Below are 18,280 nucleotides of genomic sequence, written 5' to 3'. Positions count from 1 at the left end.
AGGGGACTCGGTGCTATTATTTAATTCCAGACTCAGATTGTTTCCTGGAAAATTGAAGTCAAGATGGTCAGGGCCTTTTACAGTTCAAAAAGTATATCCCTATGGAGCTGTAGAAATCAGAAACGATAAAGGCGACATATTCAAGGTCAACGCACAGAGATTGAAGTTATATTTCCATGGGGAACACTTAGAAAAATTATACTCTATGGTTCTTCAGGAACCTACTCAAGCATCATGAAAAAAAAAATAAAAAAAAATAATAATAATAATAATAATAAAAATAATAATAATAATAATAATAATAATAAAATAATAAAATAAAATTTCAGAGTTCCAGAGAGAATCACGACCGTGATTCTAAATCACGGGCGTGATCTTCTCTGGAAAATTTTTGGAAAACCCCAGAGAGAATCACGACCGTGATTATAAATCACGGGCGTGATCTCCTCTGTTTGAATTTTTGAAAACTCACAAAGAGAATCACGGCCGTGATTTCCAATCACGCCCGTGATTCCCTGCTGACGCTCAACAGATACAACCCGTGATTTTTGAAATTCCCCTTTCCCTTATATATTTTTCCCCCTCCTTTTACATTCTCACTTCTCTCAAACTTACGAACTCTGCCCATTCTCTCTTTTCTTCTCTCCCAAACCCTAGCTTCTCACTTCTTCTTCCTCTTCTTCCCTCTTCCTCCCACATTCACTTCTTCCGTTCATCCATGGCTCCCAAGCGCACCCGTACCGTTGGTTCGTCCTCCACCGCTTCCGATACCCACAGTTACGAGGAAGAAGCAAGTGAAATTCTGCACCTTCCTCCGAGGTTCTATCAGAACGATGAACAGCGTGAGCGGAACGAGGTATTACGCTTCCGCACTATCCATCCTACCAGGTATCTCGACTTCCCATTTATTCATAAGTTGGGTTTACGTGCTGATATCAATTTCATGTTAACTAACATTGGGTGGACAACCTTTGCTACCATGCATAATGATGTTGTTTATCCTCGACTAGTTCTTGAGTTCTTGAGCTCTCTCCACACGGAAATATTATCTGGGCCAAATTGTTCTGAAGGTTTGATTTCTTTCCGTATGTTTAACCAAGAACACGAATTAACCCTGGCTCAGTTCAATAATATTTTTGGATTTCCCACTGGAGGGAGCACGAGAACCCCAAGTTCTTTCAACCCTGGTTCTTTTTGGTATAGTTTGACAGGTACAAGTAATTGGGTCGCTGGAAAATGTAATTCCTCTGCTTTCCGCCATCCCGCCATCCGTATTATGCACCGCTTTATTGCCTCTACTGTTTTGGCCCGAGGTGATTCTGAAGGAAAGGTTCGTTTGAGCGACCTTTTACTTTTATGGGCTATGATGGAAAACAGAGAGGAGCCTATTGATTCTGGCAGTCATTTGGCACGACAGTTCCAGAGTATTTCCAATACCAGCCACGGTGCGATTGTGAATGGCGGCCTCATTACCACTATAGCCAAACACCTTGGCTATCACGCTTGGCTGGACCAGTTAGAACCACTCCCTGGAAGCCGTACTATTAATTTTGCTACCTGCTCTTCTATGAACTGCATTGCGAAAGATGAAGATGATAAATACTACTTTGTAGTAACTCAGTCGGGAGTGCACCACCAGTTACCAAATCCAACATACACCGTGAAGAACCGGGCTACACGGCAGTTTCCACTGGAGCCATTAGAGGACCTACCTCCAGCAGCTGAGGAAGCGGCTCCTGCAGATGAGGAAGCAGCTCCTGAACAACCCCCTCTACATCCTGGACCTGAGGTGGACAATGCTGCTATCCTAGCAGCTATTCAATCAATGGATAACCGGCTGAAACAAATGGATGAACGCCAGCAGCATTATAATTACATGGTTGATCAAATGTATCAATGGCACATTCAACGGTATCCAGATGATTTTCCACCACAGTGAGATCTTTCTTATTCCTTATTTTACTCTGATGCTTAGGGACAAGCATTCCTTTCTGTTGTGGGTTGGTTGCATATTCATGCATTTTATAATTTTGTCAAAATAATCTATCATGCATTCATTAGCTCTTTGCTTCGGGACAAGCAAATCTTTAAGTTTGGGGTTAGGAGGATGTACGCATTTCATTCATTCATGCAAAAAAAAAAAATAAATAAATAAAAAATCATGCATATATACATATTCAGTTAATCCCAGCTTGAATTTGTGTTTGAAAAGTAAATATTTTTAATGAAATTGTTCGTCTTTGAAAACACTGAATGTGATGAATTGAATCTTGAAGTCTCAGAACAAAAGGTTGAAAAATTAGCTGGTTTTGTGGCTAGCACTTGGTTCTTAGTATTGAGGCTTGAAATGATCGAGAATTATAAAAATAGTCTCTTGAAGATAAATTCTTTTTAATTCGTGCTTAAAAACTTTTGGGGGGTAAAAAAAAAAGAAAAAAAAAAAAAAATCACCTAGCACCCCTTTGAGGTCATAGGTTAGAGGGAGAATATTCTTAACCTTAGAAAACTAAGGGAACTAATTAGCTACTGGGGAATTGTTTAGTAAAATAGCTAGCCCCCCTTTGAGGCTACGTGTTCTTGAAATTATCATCCTCTCTACACTGATTGGCTACTGGGGAAATGTTTTAGGTGAGACAAAAACAAAAATAAAAATATTACCCCTATTTGTGTCACAAGCATTGAAAAATTATTTCTGTTAAATTATCTTCGTTCGACTAATGAGCTTTACAAGATTTGACATCATGAAACTCTTAGAAACTAAGAGTTGGCGCTAGTAATGAAAGATTAAGATTCTAATTGGACCTTGTGAGACTAAGAGTGAAGATTTTAAATGCTCAGTTAATTCTTGATGAATTTTTTTTTTCAAAGTGCTAATTATTGTTTGAGGACAAACAAAAGTTCAAGTTTGGGGTTATTTGATGTTGTGAATTTTACTCGTATTTTAGCACTTTAATTCACAAGAATTCATAGCATAATCATGCATATCTTTCATGTTTTTAATAAATTTTTATATCATTTTCCTATTTTATGCTTTTCTTGGTATGTGTTGTGTTTTCTCTGAGCAGGATCAAGATTTAAGAATTAAAGAGGAAATGCTGAGCTACAGGGAAAATCACGGCCGTGATTCTAAATCACGCCCGTGATTCACCAGAGAAAATCACGGCCGTGACTCCCAATCACACCCGTGAACGCCACTGACCCTTCATAGATGTGCTCCAGAGAAGATCACGGTCGTGATTCTCAGTCACGGCCGTGATTCACTTCGCGTCCCAGCTTTTTAAGTTTTATGTTTTATTTTTATTTTATCTTTGTAATTTTTTATCTTGGTAGTTTTACCTTTTTACTCTTTTAGGTTATAAATTAGATGAGGTTAGCCTAGAACGGGGATTTTTGTTTCGGAGACAGTTTTTTTAGTTTTTGACACTTGGAGAAGGTTGGGCGCCTGTGCCATCGACTCGAAGGTTTGCTTTTCTTTTATTCTTTTTTTTTTCTTGGAGAACTACTATGAACTCCTGTGAGTAGTTTCCCTTTTTCTGGGATCAGGGCTTAGCCTCTGAGAACCTCTTTATTAATGCATTATTCAGTTTCTTAATTTTATTCCAATTCTTGATCTGTTCTTTTATATTTTATATATGAACTTTAATATTATTGTTTTCATAATAACATTAATTAAGGATAAACTGAGAGGAGAACTTGATTATAATTATGATAAACAATTAATCTTAATTTTCATAATCATAGATAATTAGGGATGAACTGAGAGGAGAACCTAATTATCGGAACCTAAAGGAACAGACTTGAGTGTTAAATCACGAGAGTTGATTTAAGCTTTCGAGGAGCAATAGATTAACAAAGATCTTAATGGGTTTAATTGAACGTAATTACCACGAGAGTAGAGATTAATTTTAATTAAACACGTCCTCGTAGCCTGAGAAGGTGCAAGGATTAAATTAGGTTAAGACTACCTTCAAGATGGAATAGAATTAATTAATGAAAATAATAATTCAATAATGTTGGAACTCTTTGTGCGAACCCTAGATTCCCGGAAATCTCCTTATCTTATCTTAAAGTTTTATCTTATTCATTAATTGCATTACTATCTCTTTTACCATCGAATCTGATCTTATCATCTCAAAACAAAAATTCCATCTGTTTTAAAATTCAAATTAAAATACTAGTAATTCTAGGTCAAACACGTAGTCCCTGTGATTCGATATTTATTACTTGACGACAACCGTACACTTGCGGTTTTCCATACATCATGTATGTAGGTGATGATTCTTATTCCATGCATCCTCGTGATTTGAGGACAAATCCTTTTCAAAAGGGAGGGGATGATGGAATCATGCTTAGGAAAGCAAGGGGTGACATATTGAAGGAGCCAAGAGGAGTGGGCTAGACATGGAGGATTGGGCCAGTCAAGGCCCAATGGGCCCAATAGGGCTTGAAAGGCCCAAGTTGAGCTTCTCATGGGCCATCTTGTTTTAGCTATTTTCTTATGTCTTGTATATACCATGTTAGTATAGGTTCTCTATATTTTGGGTCTTGTATTTTGGACCATATAGGATAACATTTTAGGCTATAGGCTTATTGGGCCTAGTTTTGGGCTCCATGGGCCTTTGGGCTTTTGGTACCCAATATTGGGCTCATTTTCATTCTTGTAATTTTTCCTTTCCATTGTATTTGCTTGGCCATTGTATTTAGGCCATTAGATTAGGATTATTGAGGAATTACTTAAATAGGTTCATTAGGCTAAACTAGATTTAATTTAGAAGGCAATTAAGTTGAATTTGGGATCACATGGATGGTGCCACTTGTGGATGACCATGTGCTTAGCCAAATCAACCCTAAATGCTTCCTAAATAAAATTAAGATGCATGAGGGCACCTAGATCCACGGACTTGCACATGGGAGTGAAGATTTGAATTCAAATTTCAAATTTGAATTCAAATCTTGGCGCCACATGTGGTGTTTGAATCTTGGCACCAAAATGCTTCCCTAGCCGAACCTATATATGCATGATCCTTCACAACTTGTATTCACTTTTGATGAATGAGAATTTCTGAATTTTACTTCAGCCCAAATTCTCTCAAAGGTCACCGAAATCTCACCATCCCTAGTTCTAGGAAAACCTCCATTCCTAAACTTGAAAGTGAGCTTTCTTTTGGTTCTTGAGCTTGGATGCTTCCATCCATAGCTTAGGGATCTTCTCCTATCATTTCAATCATCTTCTTCCATCATTCAATCCGTGGCAAGCTCAAGGAAAAGGTCTTCAAAATTCGGAGAAGGTCACAAGAAGCAAGAATCCATCCATTGCTTCAACCTAAACTCCATCAAATCCTCTTTCTCTTGCCTCAAACAACTTCTCTATTTCATTTTTTTCTATTATTTTTTTTTAGAATGAACAGTACATAGTGAATAGTACACATGAAAATTTGAAATGAGATAAGATAACATGCATAGAAATAAAATGTACAGCATAAGGAATCAACTAGCCAATATACGTCATCCAATGAAACATACACACACACCCACACTTATTCAAGAACTTATTCCCAAAACAATTCCAAAACTCCAAAACTGCCTAAGGTTAAGGTAATCATGGTTTTTTGCTTAAGGCTTGTAATGAGCTTCAAACAAAGAAGGGGAAATAGGCTCAGTAGGGGTTATCAGAGGAGTTAATTCAAGGTAGGCATATTTGGCTAGATGCTTATAAGAATCAAAATGCCTTAATCCTTTCCAAACATGCATGCGGACCAAGAAATATCAAACAGAGTCAAGCCAAGGATATCGTTCAAGCAATCAAGAGGCAAAACACACAAGAAAGAATAGAGAAGGGGTCAAAACCTCACACAGGGTAAATCTGTCACATTCAATTCAACCTCTCAAACCTCATAATCAACTTTCCAAGTAGAGAAAGGGATTTCAATCCATATAATATCAAGTAACTGATATCCAAGAGTGAAGTAAGTGCCTACAAACTATCAAAACCCAGAAATCAAAGAGAAACATGCAAAACTGTACATAAAACCTAAACATAAAACCTAAACCAAAAATAACAAATAAACCCTAAAAGCATATAACCAAAATCGTTTCCCTCGACACTTAAATCACACATTGTCTCAATGTGGCACACACATAAAATCAGAGAAATCAGAACAATCAACAGAATTGGACATGTGTAATAAAAGTAAAGAAGGAGAAGGGGAAAGAAAACTCCCTAAGTCATGGCGGTGGGAGAGAAATGGGGTCGAGCAGAGACATCTTCTCTACAACTGCATTCAACAGGGAAGGATTGCTAGGGAAAGGTTTCAAACGGTTCCCGTTAACCTTGAAGCTCATGTTTGTGGATTCACTTTTGATCTCAACTGTACCATAAGGAAAAACATTAGTAACAAAAAAAGGTCCAATCCAATAGACCAAGCCTTGAATTATACAGTGAAACTTTCTGCCCAACCATGAAGTCCTTTCTAGCTATCAAACTATCATGGAACTTCTTGGTTTTCTACTTGTAGAACTTAGAGTTCTCATAGGCTTCCAGGCAGATCTCATAAAGCTCACTCAGTTGCAACTTTCTTTCCTCTCCAGCCTGATTAATAGAGAAGTTATAGGACTTCACAGCCGAATAGGCTTGGTGCTCTATCTCCATAGGAAGATGACATGCTTTGCCAAAGATAACCCGATAAGGAGACATCCCTATGGGTGCTTTGTAAGTAGTCCTATGTGCCCAGAGAGCATCCTCCAGCCTGCTACTCCAATCTTTCCTGTTGGGCTGCATAATCTTCTCCAAGATCCTCTTGATCTCTCTATTTGAAATCTCGACTTGCCCATTAGTTTAGGGGTGGTAGGGTGTAGAAATTCTATGAACAACTCCATACTTCCTACGCAAGGCCTGCATGAATCTGTTACAAAAATGGGTGCCTTAATCACTAACAATAGCTCTGGGTACTCCAAACCTGCAAAATATGTTAGATTTGACAAAATCCATAACAACCCGAGCATCATTAGTTATGGTGGCTTTCCACCCATTTTGAAACATAATCAACAGCCAAGAGAATATATGAAAAACCAAAAGAAACAGGAAAAGGACCCATAAAATCTATACCCCAGACATCAAAGACCTCACACAACAACATGGGTTGTTGAGGCATCTGTTGTCTCCAAGAAAGAGGTCCTCCTACTCTCTGACATTGCTCACAGGTGCTGCAAATCTTCCACGCATCCTTGAAGATGGTGGTCCAGTAGAAACCACAATCAAGCACCTTACGAGCTATCTTCTAAATGCCAAGATGACCACCAGGTGCAGAAGAATGACAGAAGTGCAGGATCGAATCAATCTCATAGTCTGGCAAGCATCTCCTAATTACCTGATCACTGCACAACTTCCACAAATAGGGGTCATCCCAAACATAATGTTTAGCATCGCTCTTAAGTTTATCAATTTGAGCTCTAGATGCCAAAGAAGGAAAAGAAGAACCAACTAAATAATTTAAATGTTTGCAAACCAAGGGGTGGGGGAAGGAACAAAAATAGTTAACAAGTGTTCATCAGGAAAATCATCCTGAATGGGAAAAGTGTCCTCATTCTCAACTCTCTCAATCCTACGGAGATGGTCTGCCACCAAGTTTTGTGCTCCGCTCCTGTCACGGATGATGGAATAACACTAAGGTCGAGAAGACCAAGAGGTGATATACTAAAGGAGGCAAGAGGAATGGGATAGTAAGGCCATTTTTGGACCTTAGCTCCTAGGTTTTATAGCATTTATTTCTTTATTCCTATTTTGCCCTTGTCTTTAATTTCCTATTTTACCCTTGTATTTTGGGGTATTTTAGTCATAGAATTTATTTTACTTGTATTTCCAATTTTACCCTTGTATTTTGGGGTGTTTAGGACTTAGAATTTATTTTCTTTTGTATTTCCCATTTTACCTTTGTATTATGGGGTGCTCTAGATTATTAGGGTTTTTAATTTTGGGCTAGGGTGTTAATTAGAGGGTGACACATTTTTGGTGCTTATTGGGTCTATTTTTGGTGATAGAAAGGCTTAGGCCCAAGTGGAGGGCAAAGGTTGCATGGTCTTATCATGCAACTAGATATAGCCAATCTAAACCCAAAGATTCCATCCTTGGCCACCAAGTTGCATCTAGGGTTCATTTGCATTTCATTTGGAATGCATTTGCCTACTCCAAATGCAACCCTAGATGCCTCCCCTCCTATAAATACCCAACACCCCACCACTTGTAAATACTTTGGATTATAGTGATATTGAGTGTGCATTCTTGCCTCATTGTCATTCTCCTTAGTCTTAGGAACTCCACGGCCCCTCCCTTCTCCTCCTCCCTAAACCACCGTGAGTGAGTGAGCTTGGCCTTCCTTGGTTGGCCTTCACTAAACCAAAAGGAGAGTAAACACTTTGGAAGGTGCTAACATGTTTGCTATTTGTGAAGGAGCCAAAGAGAAGGAGTTTTTGAAGACTTAAATTTCTTGCTTTCATCTTTTACTTTGCTTTCTTGTTTTCGGCCAACTTTGTTTTAGGCCTTCTCTTTCTTTCTCTTGGTTTGTAATTGGCCATTTTAAACCTCTTCAACTTGGGTTTTAGAGCGTGTAGAGAAGGTGATTTGAAAACCTTCACTAGGACCTCGACTAGTGTATGTTCTAAATTGCTTTCCATTGCATGCTTTATAGTTTTACTAGTATAATTGTCTAGGATTTTTACTTTTGCTTCCAAAACGTTTAGAAGGCTTAATTTCTTTTGCCTACTAGGGGTGCGTGCACACACACACTTGGTAGTGTCAAAATTGTTTTTGTAAGAAAGGTAAAAAGGGCTTAGTAATTTTTACTTGAAAAGGGCTTGGTTATTAAGTGATTCTTTGTAGTCCACCTCCCCTTGAAGGTTCAATTTGTATACTTAGGCCTTTTCTACTTATCTTGCACCTTTAAAACTTTTTGTGAAAACCTTTTTATCACTCAATCTTTGTGAAAACCTTTTTTTTAACTCTTTGTGAAAATTTTGTGAAAACCTTTTGATCAAAGATGAGTGAGCATTCTAGTGTACATGGTCATAATTCTTATAGTACTAGGTATAGTGTTAGGGATGAACTTAGGCAACTCAAGGAGTACCTAAAAAAAAATATAAAAAGAGAGGAAGAATTAAGACAAAAAGAAAAAGAGTTTGAAAAGAATAATGAGGAAATAAGAAATTTACTTGCAAAGTTGGTAGAAACTAGTGGATCGAAACCTAGGATTGTTCCAACTAGATCTCAAATAGGAAAAGAAGTTAGAGTCCCTAGGAGTATGCATGAGGAGGAAAATACAAAAAGAGAGGAAGAACTTAGAAGAAAAGAAAAAGAAAAGAAAATAGAAAAGAAAGAAAAAATGAAGAAAAGCATAGAAAAAGTTCAAGAGTGGTTAGAAAATGAAAAACAACAAACACTCTTAGAGAAGAGTAAGGAGGATAATGTTTCCTCCAAAGGGCTTATGCTTGAAGAGAGTCACTTTCCCATTGAAAATGATTTAAAAGAAACTCTCTTTATTCATCAAGACCTCAACTCTTTCTCCCATGTTGCCACTAGTCATGAAGTGGAGATTCAAAAACAAACCCTTTTTAAAGAAAAAGAATCTCAACTTCAAGATTTAGTGAAGAAGAAATGGACTTCACTTAGTTCCACTTCTTGTGCTACTTCCTTGGTGGTGCCCAAGGTAGATAGCCTTCCTTTGTGTAGGACTTTTCCTACCTTAGTTGTGTCAATAATGCACCCAATTTATGGAATATATTATTTGTTGGATATAACATATGAACCTTCAAGGTTCCTTGTGACAAATTCTTTTCATAACTATCCAACAAATAATATAATCCAAAATTGCTTAGGAAATTTTCTAGTTGTATTTCCTTTGTTTTCTAGGAAATGCCTAGGTTACCACATAGGGTACTTTAGGCAAGATGTTCTAGTTTTTAGGACTAATGCATTAGTGTGCTATAGTTTTAGTCTTTTTACCTTTTTAGGTTTTAGTTATACACCTAGACTTCATCATGGGGAGGATCCTATCCTTAGCATTAGGGAGTCTAGTCTTTTTAGTTTAGAAAATCTTTTTAGCATTTTTAGTGGCACTCCTCTTAGGATGCACTTTCCAGCTATATCATATACTATTACCTCTCATGCTTACTTTTATGTTTTTGTTGGTCATGACGTCCACCATAAAGAACCTCTTGATTTGAGGTCAAATCCTTTTCAAGAGGGAGGGAATGATGGAATAACACTAAGGTCGAGAAGACCAAGAGGTGATATACTAAAGGAGGCAAGAGGAATGGGATAGTAAGGCCATTTTTGGACCTTAGCTCCTAGGTTTTATAGCATTTATTTCTTTATTCCTATTTTGCCCTTGTCTTTAATTTCCTATTTTACCCTTGTATTTTGGGGTATTTTAGTCATAGAATTTATTTTACTTGTATTTCCAATTTTACCCTTGTATTTTGGGGTGTTTAGGACTTAGAATTTATTTTCTTTTGTATTTCCCATTTTACCTTTGTATTATGGGGTGCTCTAGATTATTAGGGTTTTTAATTTTGGGCTAGGGTGTTAATTAGAGGGTGACACATTTTTGGTGCTTATTGGGTCTATTTTTGGTGATAGAAAGGCTTAGGCCCAAGTGGAGGGCAAAGGTTGCATGGTCTTATCATGCAACTAGATATAGCCAATCTAAACCCAAAGATTCCATCCTTGGCCACCAAGTTGCATCTAGGGTTCATTTGCATTTCATTTGGAATGCATTTGCCTACTCCAAATGCAACCCTAGATGCCTCCCCTCCTATAAATACCCAACACCCCACCACTTGTAAATACTTTGGATTATAGTGATATTGAGTGTGCATTCTTGCCTCATTGTCATTCTCCTTAGTCTTAGGAACTCCACGGCCCCTCCCTTCTCCTCCTCCCTAAACCACCGTGAGTGAGTGAGCTTGGCCTTCCTTGGTTGGCCTTCACCACCCTAGTGAAGTGAGCTAGCCAAAAGGAGCATCACCTCCACCAAACACCTTCCCTTCACCTTGTGCGCCACCTTCAACCACCCTAAACACCAACCTTCCCATTGTTCTAGGTTGCCTTTGGCTAACCTCCTCCCATCTCCACCATAAAAGCAAAACCCTACTTAGGTCTCATCCTACACTTGGATGATACTACCTTGAGCAAACCATCTTCACCTTTGTGCTTCCGCCACCATCTCCTTCATTTTTCATCATCTTTTGGAGTCTCCCTTGTTGAACCAAGATCAAGGGCGTGCATGGAACTAAGCCACCTTCCATCAACGGATGTCCAAGTCAAACTCTTGAAGCCAGAGCATCCATTTGATCAGCCTAGGCTTTGACTCAGCCTTCTTTAACTGGTACTTTAAAGCTGCATGATCTGTAAAAATAACGACACGAGAACCAAGAAAATATGATCGAAATTTATCAAGTGCAAAAATAATAGCTAAAAGTTCTTTTTCCGTGGTCGTGTAATTTTCTTGAGTCGCATCTAATGTCTTGGAAGCGTAGTATATCACCCTAGGCAATTTGTCAACCCTCTATACTAAGACAGCCCCCGGTGCATAATTTGAAGCATCGCACATCAACTCAAAGGGAACTGTCCAGTCTGGTGCCTGAATGATAGGAGTGGTGGTCAAGGCTCTCTTGAGGCAATCAATATCCTTATATAGCAAGCTAGATACTGGGAGGGCTTTCTTGCTGAAGTCCTTAATGAAACGCCTGTAGAAACCTGCATGGCCAAGAAAAGATCGCACCTCTCGCACGCAAGAAGGGTACGGCAATTGTGCAATAATAGATATCTTTGCAGGGTCTACCTCAATGCCCCTGCTAGAAATGATATGCCCTAAAACTATCCCTACTCAACCATGAAATGACATTTCTCAAAATTAAGAACAAGGTTAGTCTCAATGCATCTATTCAAAACTTTATCCAAACTATCCAAACATGCATCAAAAGATGATCCATAAACAGTAAAGTCATCCATAAACACTTCTATGCAATTTTCAAGAAAATCACTAAAAAACATGCACCGCTGGAATGTGTTAGGGGCAATGCATAGGCCAAAAGGCATCCTCCTATAGGCAAAAGTACCAAAGGGGAAGGTGAATGTGGTTTTTTCTTGATCCTCAAGAGCAATATGAATCTGAAAATAACTAGAGAAACCATCAAGAAAACAGTAATGAGATTTACCCACTAGACGCTCAAGCATCTGATCAATGAAGGGCAGAGGAAAGTGATCCTTCCATGTTGCTTGGTTGAGCCTCCAGTAGTCAATACAGACTCTCCAACTATTTTGCACTCTAGTGGATATGAGCTCATACCTCGCATTCTTAACAAAAGTTAAGCCTGTCTTCTTGGGGACCACCTGTACTGGACTGACCCACTGACTTTCTGAAATAGGATAGATGATCCCAGCCTGTAGAAGCTTGGTCACCTCTTTCTTTACAACATCCAAAATCACCAGGTTAAGTCTCCTCTAAGGTTGTCTCACTGGTTTAGCTCCATCCTCTAATTGTATTCTATGCATGCACGTGGATGGGCTAATGCCAGGAATGTTTGCCAGGGTCCAACCAATTGCCTTCTTTTGCTTCCAGAGCACATGCAACAACCTATCCTCTTGATCAGCATCAAGGGAGCTGGATATAATCACATTAAATCTCTCATCATCCTCCAAGTAAGCATACTTGAGATTCTTTAGAAGAGGCTTCAACTCTGGTGTGGGTGTTGGCTGAACATCAGAAAGAACCTAAGAAAGGAGAAGGGGTTCGACAGCTTGTACCTCAACCTGCAAGTCAGATTCTTTTGTACTACCTGCAACATGGTTAATGCATTTTGACTCTATAAAATCAAGACCACGAGGTACAGCACCCAAAGTATCAAATTCAGATGCATCATCACAATCAAGATCACTTCCAAATTCAGATTCAGAATCAATGCATGAAAGATAGTTATACAATTCACATAAAAATGAATGTTTCTTAACATGAAAAAAATCAAAATCATGAATGTGCTCATCAACTAGATCATCAATCAATTTAGCACAAAAGACAGAATAAGCTTTAGAAGGAAATTTCATGGCATCCAAAATATTAAAATGAACAACAATATCACCAAATTCCATAGACAAGGTGCTAGCATAAACATCAATCTTGGTCCAGAACCATGGGAGAATCCCTCCTCCATATCAAGAACATAAAAATATACAGGGAAAATAAGTTCACCAACCCAAACCAAGATATCTTCTACAAAACCTGTGGGGTGGGCAACACTCCTATTAGCCAACTGAATGACCACAGCCGTAGGTTGCAAAGGTCCAAGAGATAGAGAATTAAAGATAGACAGAGGCATGTCATTAATTGAAGCTCCTAAATCAAGCATGGCATTTTCAAATTTACTGTTACCAATAATGCAAGGTATACCGAATGTACCTAAGTTCTTACATTTTTCAAGAATGTGTGGAACAACTTTACCTATAAGTGCTAAGACATTTCTGCCCATGCTGATTCGCTCATTGCCCTTCAACTTCCTCTTATGGGTGCAACACTCCTTCAGAAACTTAGCCTATCTGGGAATTTGTTTGATGGCATCTAGTAGAGGTATGTTCACCTCCACCTTCCTGAAGGTCTTGTCGCCACCGGCCCGAAACGGGCTTTCGGCATTCGCGATGGATGGTTGGACTCTTTTATTTGTTTAAAATTATGGATTGCTAGAATGACTTATTCTCAAACTGAGACCTTGTCAAACGAGCAATTTTATTAAAAGGCTCACCAATCCATGTTAATCCCAAGCGGGACCCTCTATGGATTAGCGGTTTTCATAAAAAGGAAGGGTTCATGGAGTCGCCACCAATGTTTTACTCAAAACATTGGAAAAAGAAGTTTAAGGCAATCGATTCAAAAATCGACTTCGGCCATTACAACCAGAGTCGGGTAAGGGAGTCGGTTACGCGTGGGGAAGGTGTTAGCACCCCACAGCGCCCCTTTTGGGTTCCCTATGACAGATTATTTCTAAAAATAATAGTGCGAAATTACTAAATTACCCCTATTTATTCTAAACAATTATAACTTAACTATCTACATGATGACAGTTAAATATACACACAGATGTCGCCACCGGCCCGAAACGGGCTTTCGGCATTCGCGAAGGATGGTTGGACTCTTTTATTTGTTTAAAAATATGGATTGCTAGAATGACTTATTCTCAAACTGAGACCTTGTCAAACGAGCAATTTTATTAAAAGGCTCACCAATCCATGTTAATCCCAAGCGGGACCCTCCATGGATTAGCGGTTTTCATAAAAAGGAAGGGTTCATGGAGTCGCCACCAATGTTTTACTCAAAACATTGGAAAAAGAAATTTAAGGCAATCGATTCAAAAATCGACTTCGGCCATTACAACCAGAGTCGGGTAAGGGAGTCGGTTACGCGTGGGGAAGGTGTTAGCACCCCACAGCGCCCCTTTCGGGTTCCCTATGACAGATTATTTAAAAATAATAGTGCGAAATTACTAAATTACCCCTATTTATTCTAAGCAATTATAAATTAACTATCTACATGATGACAGTTTAAATATATACACACAGAAAGCAGTAAAAGAAGGGACTTTAAAGAGATAAACCTTTGAAGCGTGCTTTCTTATATATCTTGACAGAAATTGGGAAGCGTTTTGGCGTTCCCTCCCTCTACAAGACCGCTCGCTCCCTCCTATAAAATTTTAACTATGGAAATCCGGAGGATTTCCCTTCGATTAAGTTCGAATCTCCAAGCTAAATGCTCGGAATTCCAGAACTTCATCGGATCGACTCCCAGAGAGATTTTTAGGGCAGAACACTGCTCAAAAACCCCAGAATACTCAAGGAGGGAGTCAAAACTGTGTGTAAAAGTGTGAAATGACGTCCCATTGACGTCATATTTATAAGGAAGAGGCTCAATACGGTTCCTGGGGGTCAATACGGTCTGTATTGAAGTTTTGAACTACAATACGGCCGTATTGAATTCAATACGGCCGTATTGAAGTTCAAAAACCTCAATACGGCCGTATTGAAGTTCAGTGCAGCCGTATTGAAGTTCAGTGCAGCCGTATTGAATTCAATGCAGCCGTATTGAAGTTCAGAAACTTCAATACGGCCGTATTGAGTTCAGTGCGGCCGTATTGAAGTTCAAAATGTTCAATACGGCCGTACTGAACCTCTGGGAGGCCGTATTGGGCTTCATTCCTCCCACTTTTCTTATTTTAGCTATCCTAAGACCTCTAGACCTATAGAGAACCCTCCTTGGGCCTTCTGGAAGTCCTTCTGGCTGATCTTCCTTCAGTCTTCGAGAGTCTTCAAGCTTTATTTCCGACCCGGACAATTTTAGGGGTCTACAGCTGCCCCCCCTTTACTTAGTCAGACGGCCTTTTGGTGTACCGGCTGACAAGTAAAGGAGTTGACCCAATTGTCCGGGTGATGTGCCAACCTTCTAACTTGTAGCGTCTTCCGGTGGAAAATTGTTGAGTAGCCTCTCCAGGTTTTGCTTCGCTCGTCGTCCGAGCCGGAAGCTGCATACCTCCGTGCTTCTGAACACTCTGGTAGCGTGAGTACTGCCTCTCCAGGCTCAACTTCACTCGACGCCCGAGCTGGAAGTTGTGAGTACCGCCTCTCCAGGCTTAGCTTCGCTTGCCGCCCAAGCTGGAAGCTGTGAGTACCGCCTCTCCAGGCTTTACTTCGGTGCTTCTAACATCCTAGGCAGTTGAGTTTGCCCTCTCCAGGGTTAGCTTCGCTTTCCGCCCAAGCTGGAAGCTGTGAGTACCGCCTCTCCAGGCTCTGCTTCGGTGTTTCTGACATCCTAGGCAGTTGAGTTTGCCCTCTCCAGGGTTAGCTTCGCTTGCCGCCCAAGCTGGAAGCTGTGAGTACCGCCTCTCCAGGCTCTGCTTCGGTGCTTCTGACATCCTAGGCAGTTGAGTTTTCCCTCTCCAGGGTCTGCGTCCGTGTCTTCTGATCACTTCGGCAATGCGAGTTTACCCTCTCCAGGGATCTGAGATGATTTTTTTTTGTCTCCACAGTCCACTATGCTGCTTCGACGTTTTTCTGATTTTGTGCCACTGAGGGCTGGATAACGCAGGGATCCGTCTAGGGGATGTGCATTCATTCATAGGTTCTTGTGCCCCAACTTGCATTTGCATAGTTGGTACCCATGGGGAATTTCTGACTCCTTGGGGTGTAGACACAGATGCTCTTCTTGATTTGAGCGATGCCTTATGTTTGGCTGACGTCCTTTTGACGTAAGTGGAGTATCCCGGTTATCCTTATTCGGGTGTCTCTCTTTGATTTTTCTGATTTTTGTAGCCTCTGTGTAGGCTATTATCCACTGAGGGTTCTGGATGTTGATTTTGATTTTGTCTCCACAGTCCACGATGCTGCTTTGACGATTGTTTTTGATTTTTGTGCCACTGAGGGCTGGATAACGCAGGGATCCGTCTAGGGGATGTGCAGTTACTCATAGGTTCTTGTGTCCCAACTTTCCTTTGCATAGTTGGTGCCCATTGAGGAATTTCTGTTTCCCTGGGGTGTAGACACGAAGATGCTCTTTCTGAGATGAGCGGTGCCTTATGATTGGCTGCCGTCCTTTCGACGATGGTGGAGTATCCCGGTTATCCTTATTCGGGTGACTCTTTTTGTTTTTCTGGTTTTGTCGCCTCTGTGTAGGCTGTTATCCGCTGGGGGATTTTGTCATTGATTGTGATTAGCCTCTTCTGTTAGGCAGATCATCTTGACGCTTGATGTTTGGCCAAGAGCCGGATTCCACTTGGGGAATGATTATTGATCTTTTGATTTTTTTCCTTTTTGTAGGAATGCCTCTTGAGTAGGCGACTGGGGATTTGGGGATCTTATGTATCCCAGAGTATTATTTAGAAAGCCTCTTCAGGCTTAGCTTCACTCTTCGTTTGAGTTGGAAAGCTATCTTCCACTGAGGAAGTCTAAGTCCTTTGACTTGGATATTTTGTTTGGATCATGCTTCCGTTGGGGAATTTTGCTGATCTCGCTTTGATAGCTTTCACTGGGGAATTTGGCCCGTGAGTGGAAGCTGAGATATCTCTGGGGTGTATTATTTCGGCGAGCCTCTCCAGGCTCAATTATTCTGAGAGAGTATTATTTCGGCAAGCCTCTCCAGGCTCAGTTATTCTGTGGGAGTATTGTTTCGGCAAGCCTCTCCAGGCTCAGTATTGTTTTTTTGTTCAGCCCGAGAATGCGAGCTGAGACGTCTTTTGGAGAGTATTATTTCGGCAAGCCTCTCCAGGCTTAATTATTTTGTGGGAGTATTTTTTCAGCAAGCCTCTCCAGGCTCAATTATTCTGTGGGAGTATTATTTCGGCAAGCCTCTCCAGGCTCAGTTATTCTGTGGGAGTATTGTTTCGGCAAGCCTCTCCAGGCTCAGTTATTCTGCATGATGAATTGGTTTTTTTTTGTTCAGCCCAAGAATGCAAGCTGAGATGTCTTTTTGGAGAGTATTATTTTGGCAAGCCTCTCCAGGCTCAGTTATTCTGTATAATTTTTTGGATTTTCTGTATTTTGCCTTTTTGTTGATTTTGGCTTTTTCTGTGTTTTTGCCTTTTTTGTTGATTTTGGCTTTTTCTGTGTTTTTGCCTTTTTTGGTTGATTTCGGCTTTTTCTGTACAGAAATGTCTCTGAGGAGTATTATTTTGGCAAGCCTCTTCAGGCTCAGTTATTCTGAGAGAGTATTATTTCGGCGAGCCTCTACAGGCTCAATTATTCTGTGAGAGTATTATTTCGGCGAGCCTCTCCAGGCTCAATTATTCTGAGAGAGTATTATTTCGGCAAGCCTCTCCAGGCTCAGTTATTCTGAGAGTATTATTTCGGCGAGCCTCTCCAGGCTCAGTTATTCTGAGAGTATTATTTCGGCAAGCCTCTTCAGGCTCAGTTATTCTGAGGAAGTATTTTTTCAGCAAGCCTCTCCAGGCTCAATCATTCTGTACAAACTGAGGAGTATTGTTTGTATCCTTGCCTTTTTTCGTTTTCGGCTTTTGTTGACTGCTGTCATACACAAGCAATTTTCTATTTTTTCTATTTTATGCAATTGCCTCATGATGAGGTCTTTGAATGTGCAATTAATGTGCGCGATGCACAAAATGCAAGTTTAATTATTTTATTTTTGGAAAAAATGAATGGCTCCCCCTATCCTCTTCTTCTTGGAGGAATTTTGTCATTGATGTGAGGGAGGATTTCTGTTATTGCCAATACGGCCGTTATTCATTTCAGTAT

General features: G+C 40.0%; 1 protein-coding gene across 1 annotated transcript; it reads right to left on the bottom strand.

The window, feature by feature from the left end:
- Positions 1-6,225: 6,225 nt before the first annotated feature.
- LOC145956310 (uncharacterized) lies at positions 6,226-13,518 on the bottom strand. Its single transcript, XM_083071893.1, has 10 exons — positions 13,182-13,518; positions 12,800-13,038; positions 12,512-12,748; positions 12,342-12,460; positions 12,112-12,173; positions 11,602-11,875; positions 7,539-7,640; positions 7,368-7,449; positions 7,106-7,277; positions 6,226-6,368 (listed from the first exon to the last, which is right to left on the bottom strand). Exons 1-10 carry the CDS (start codon positions 13,516-13,518, stop codon positions 6,226-6,228), a joined length of 1,767 nt encoding a protein of 588 aa, XP_082928019.1.
- Between the last annotated feature and the right edge of the window lie 4,762 nt (positions 13,519-18,280).

Source organism: Cajanus cajan, chromosome 3, assembly GCF_000230855.2.
Source record: "Cajanus cajan strain Asha chromosome 3, NIPB_CcT2T_4, whole genome shotgun sequence".
NCBI classification, from domain to species: domain Eukaryota; kingdom Viridiplantae; phylum Streptophyta; class Magnoliopsida; order Fabales; family Fabaceae; genus Cajanus; species Cajanus cajan.
Note: the sequence above shows the minus strand (reverse complement) of the source record. Positions and strands in the feature narration are given on the sequence as shown.

Excerpts from the sequence above, each read along its gene's own strand:
- LOC145956310 (XM_083071893.1), bottom strand. The coding sequence starts at position 13,518 with ATGGGCAGAAATGTCTTAGCACTTATAGGTAAAGTTGTTCCACACATT. Across the intron at positions 12,461-12,511 it reads TAGAGGATGGAGCTAAACCA|AAAGAGGTGACCAAGCTTCT; the intron begins GTGAGACAACCT and ends GATGTTGTAAAG. Across the intron at positions 7,278-7,367 it reads GGAAGTTGTGCAGTGATCAG|AAGATAGCTCGTAAGGTGCT; the intron begins GTAATTAGGAGA and ends CTTGGCATTTAG.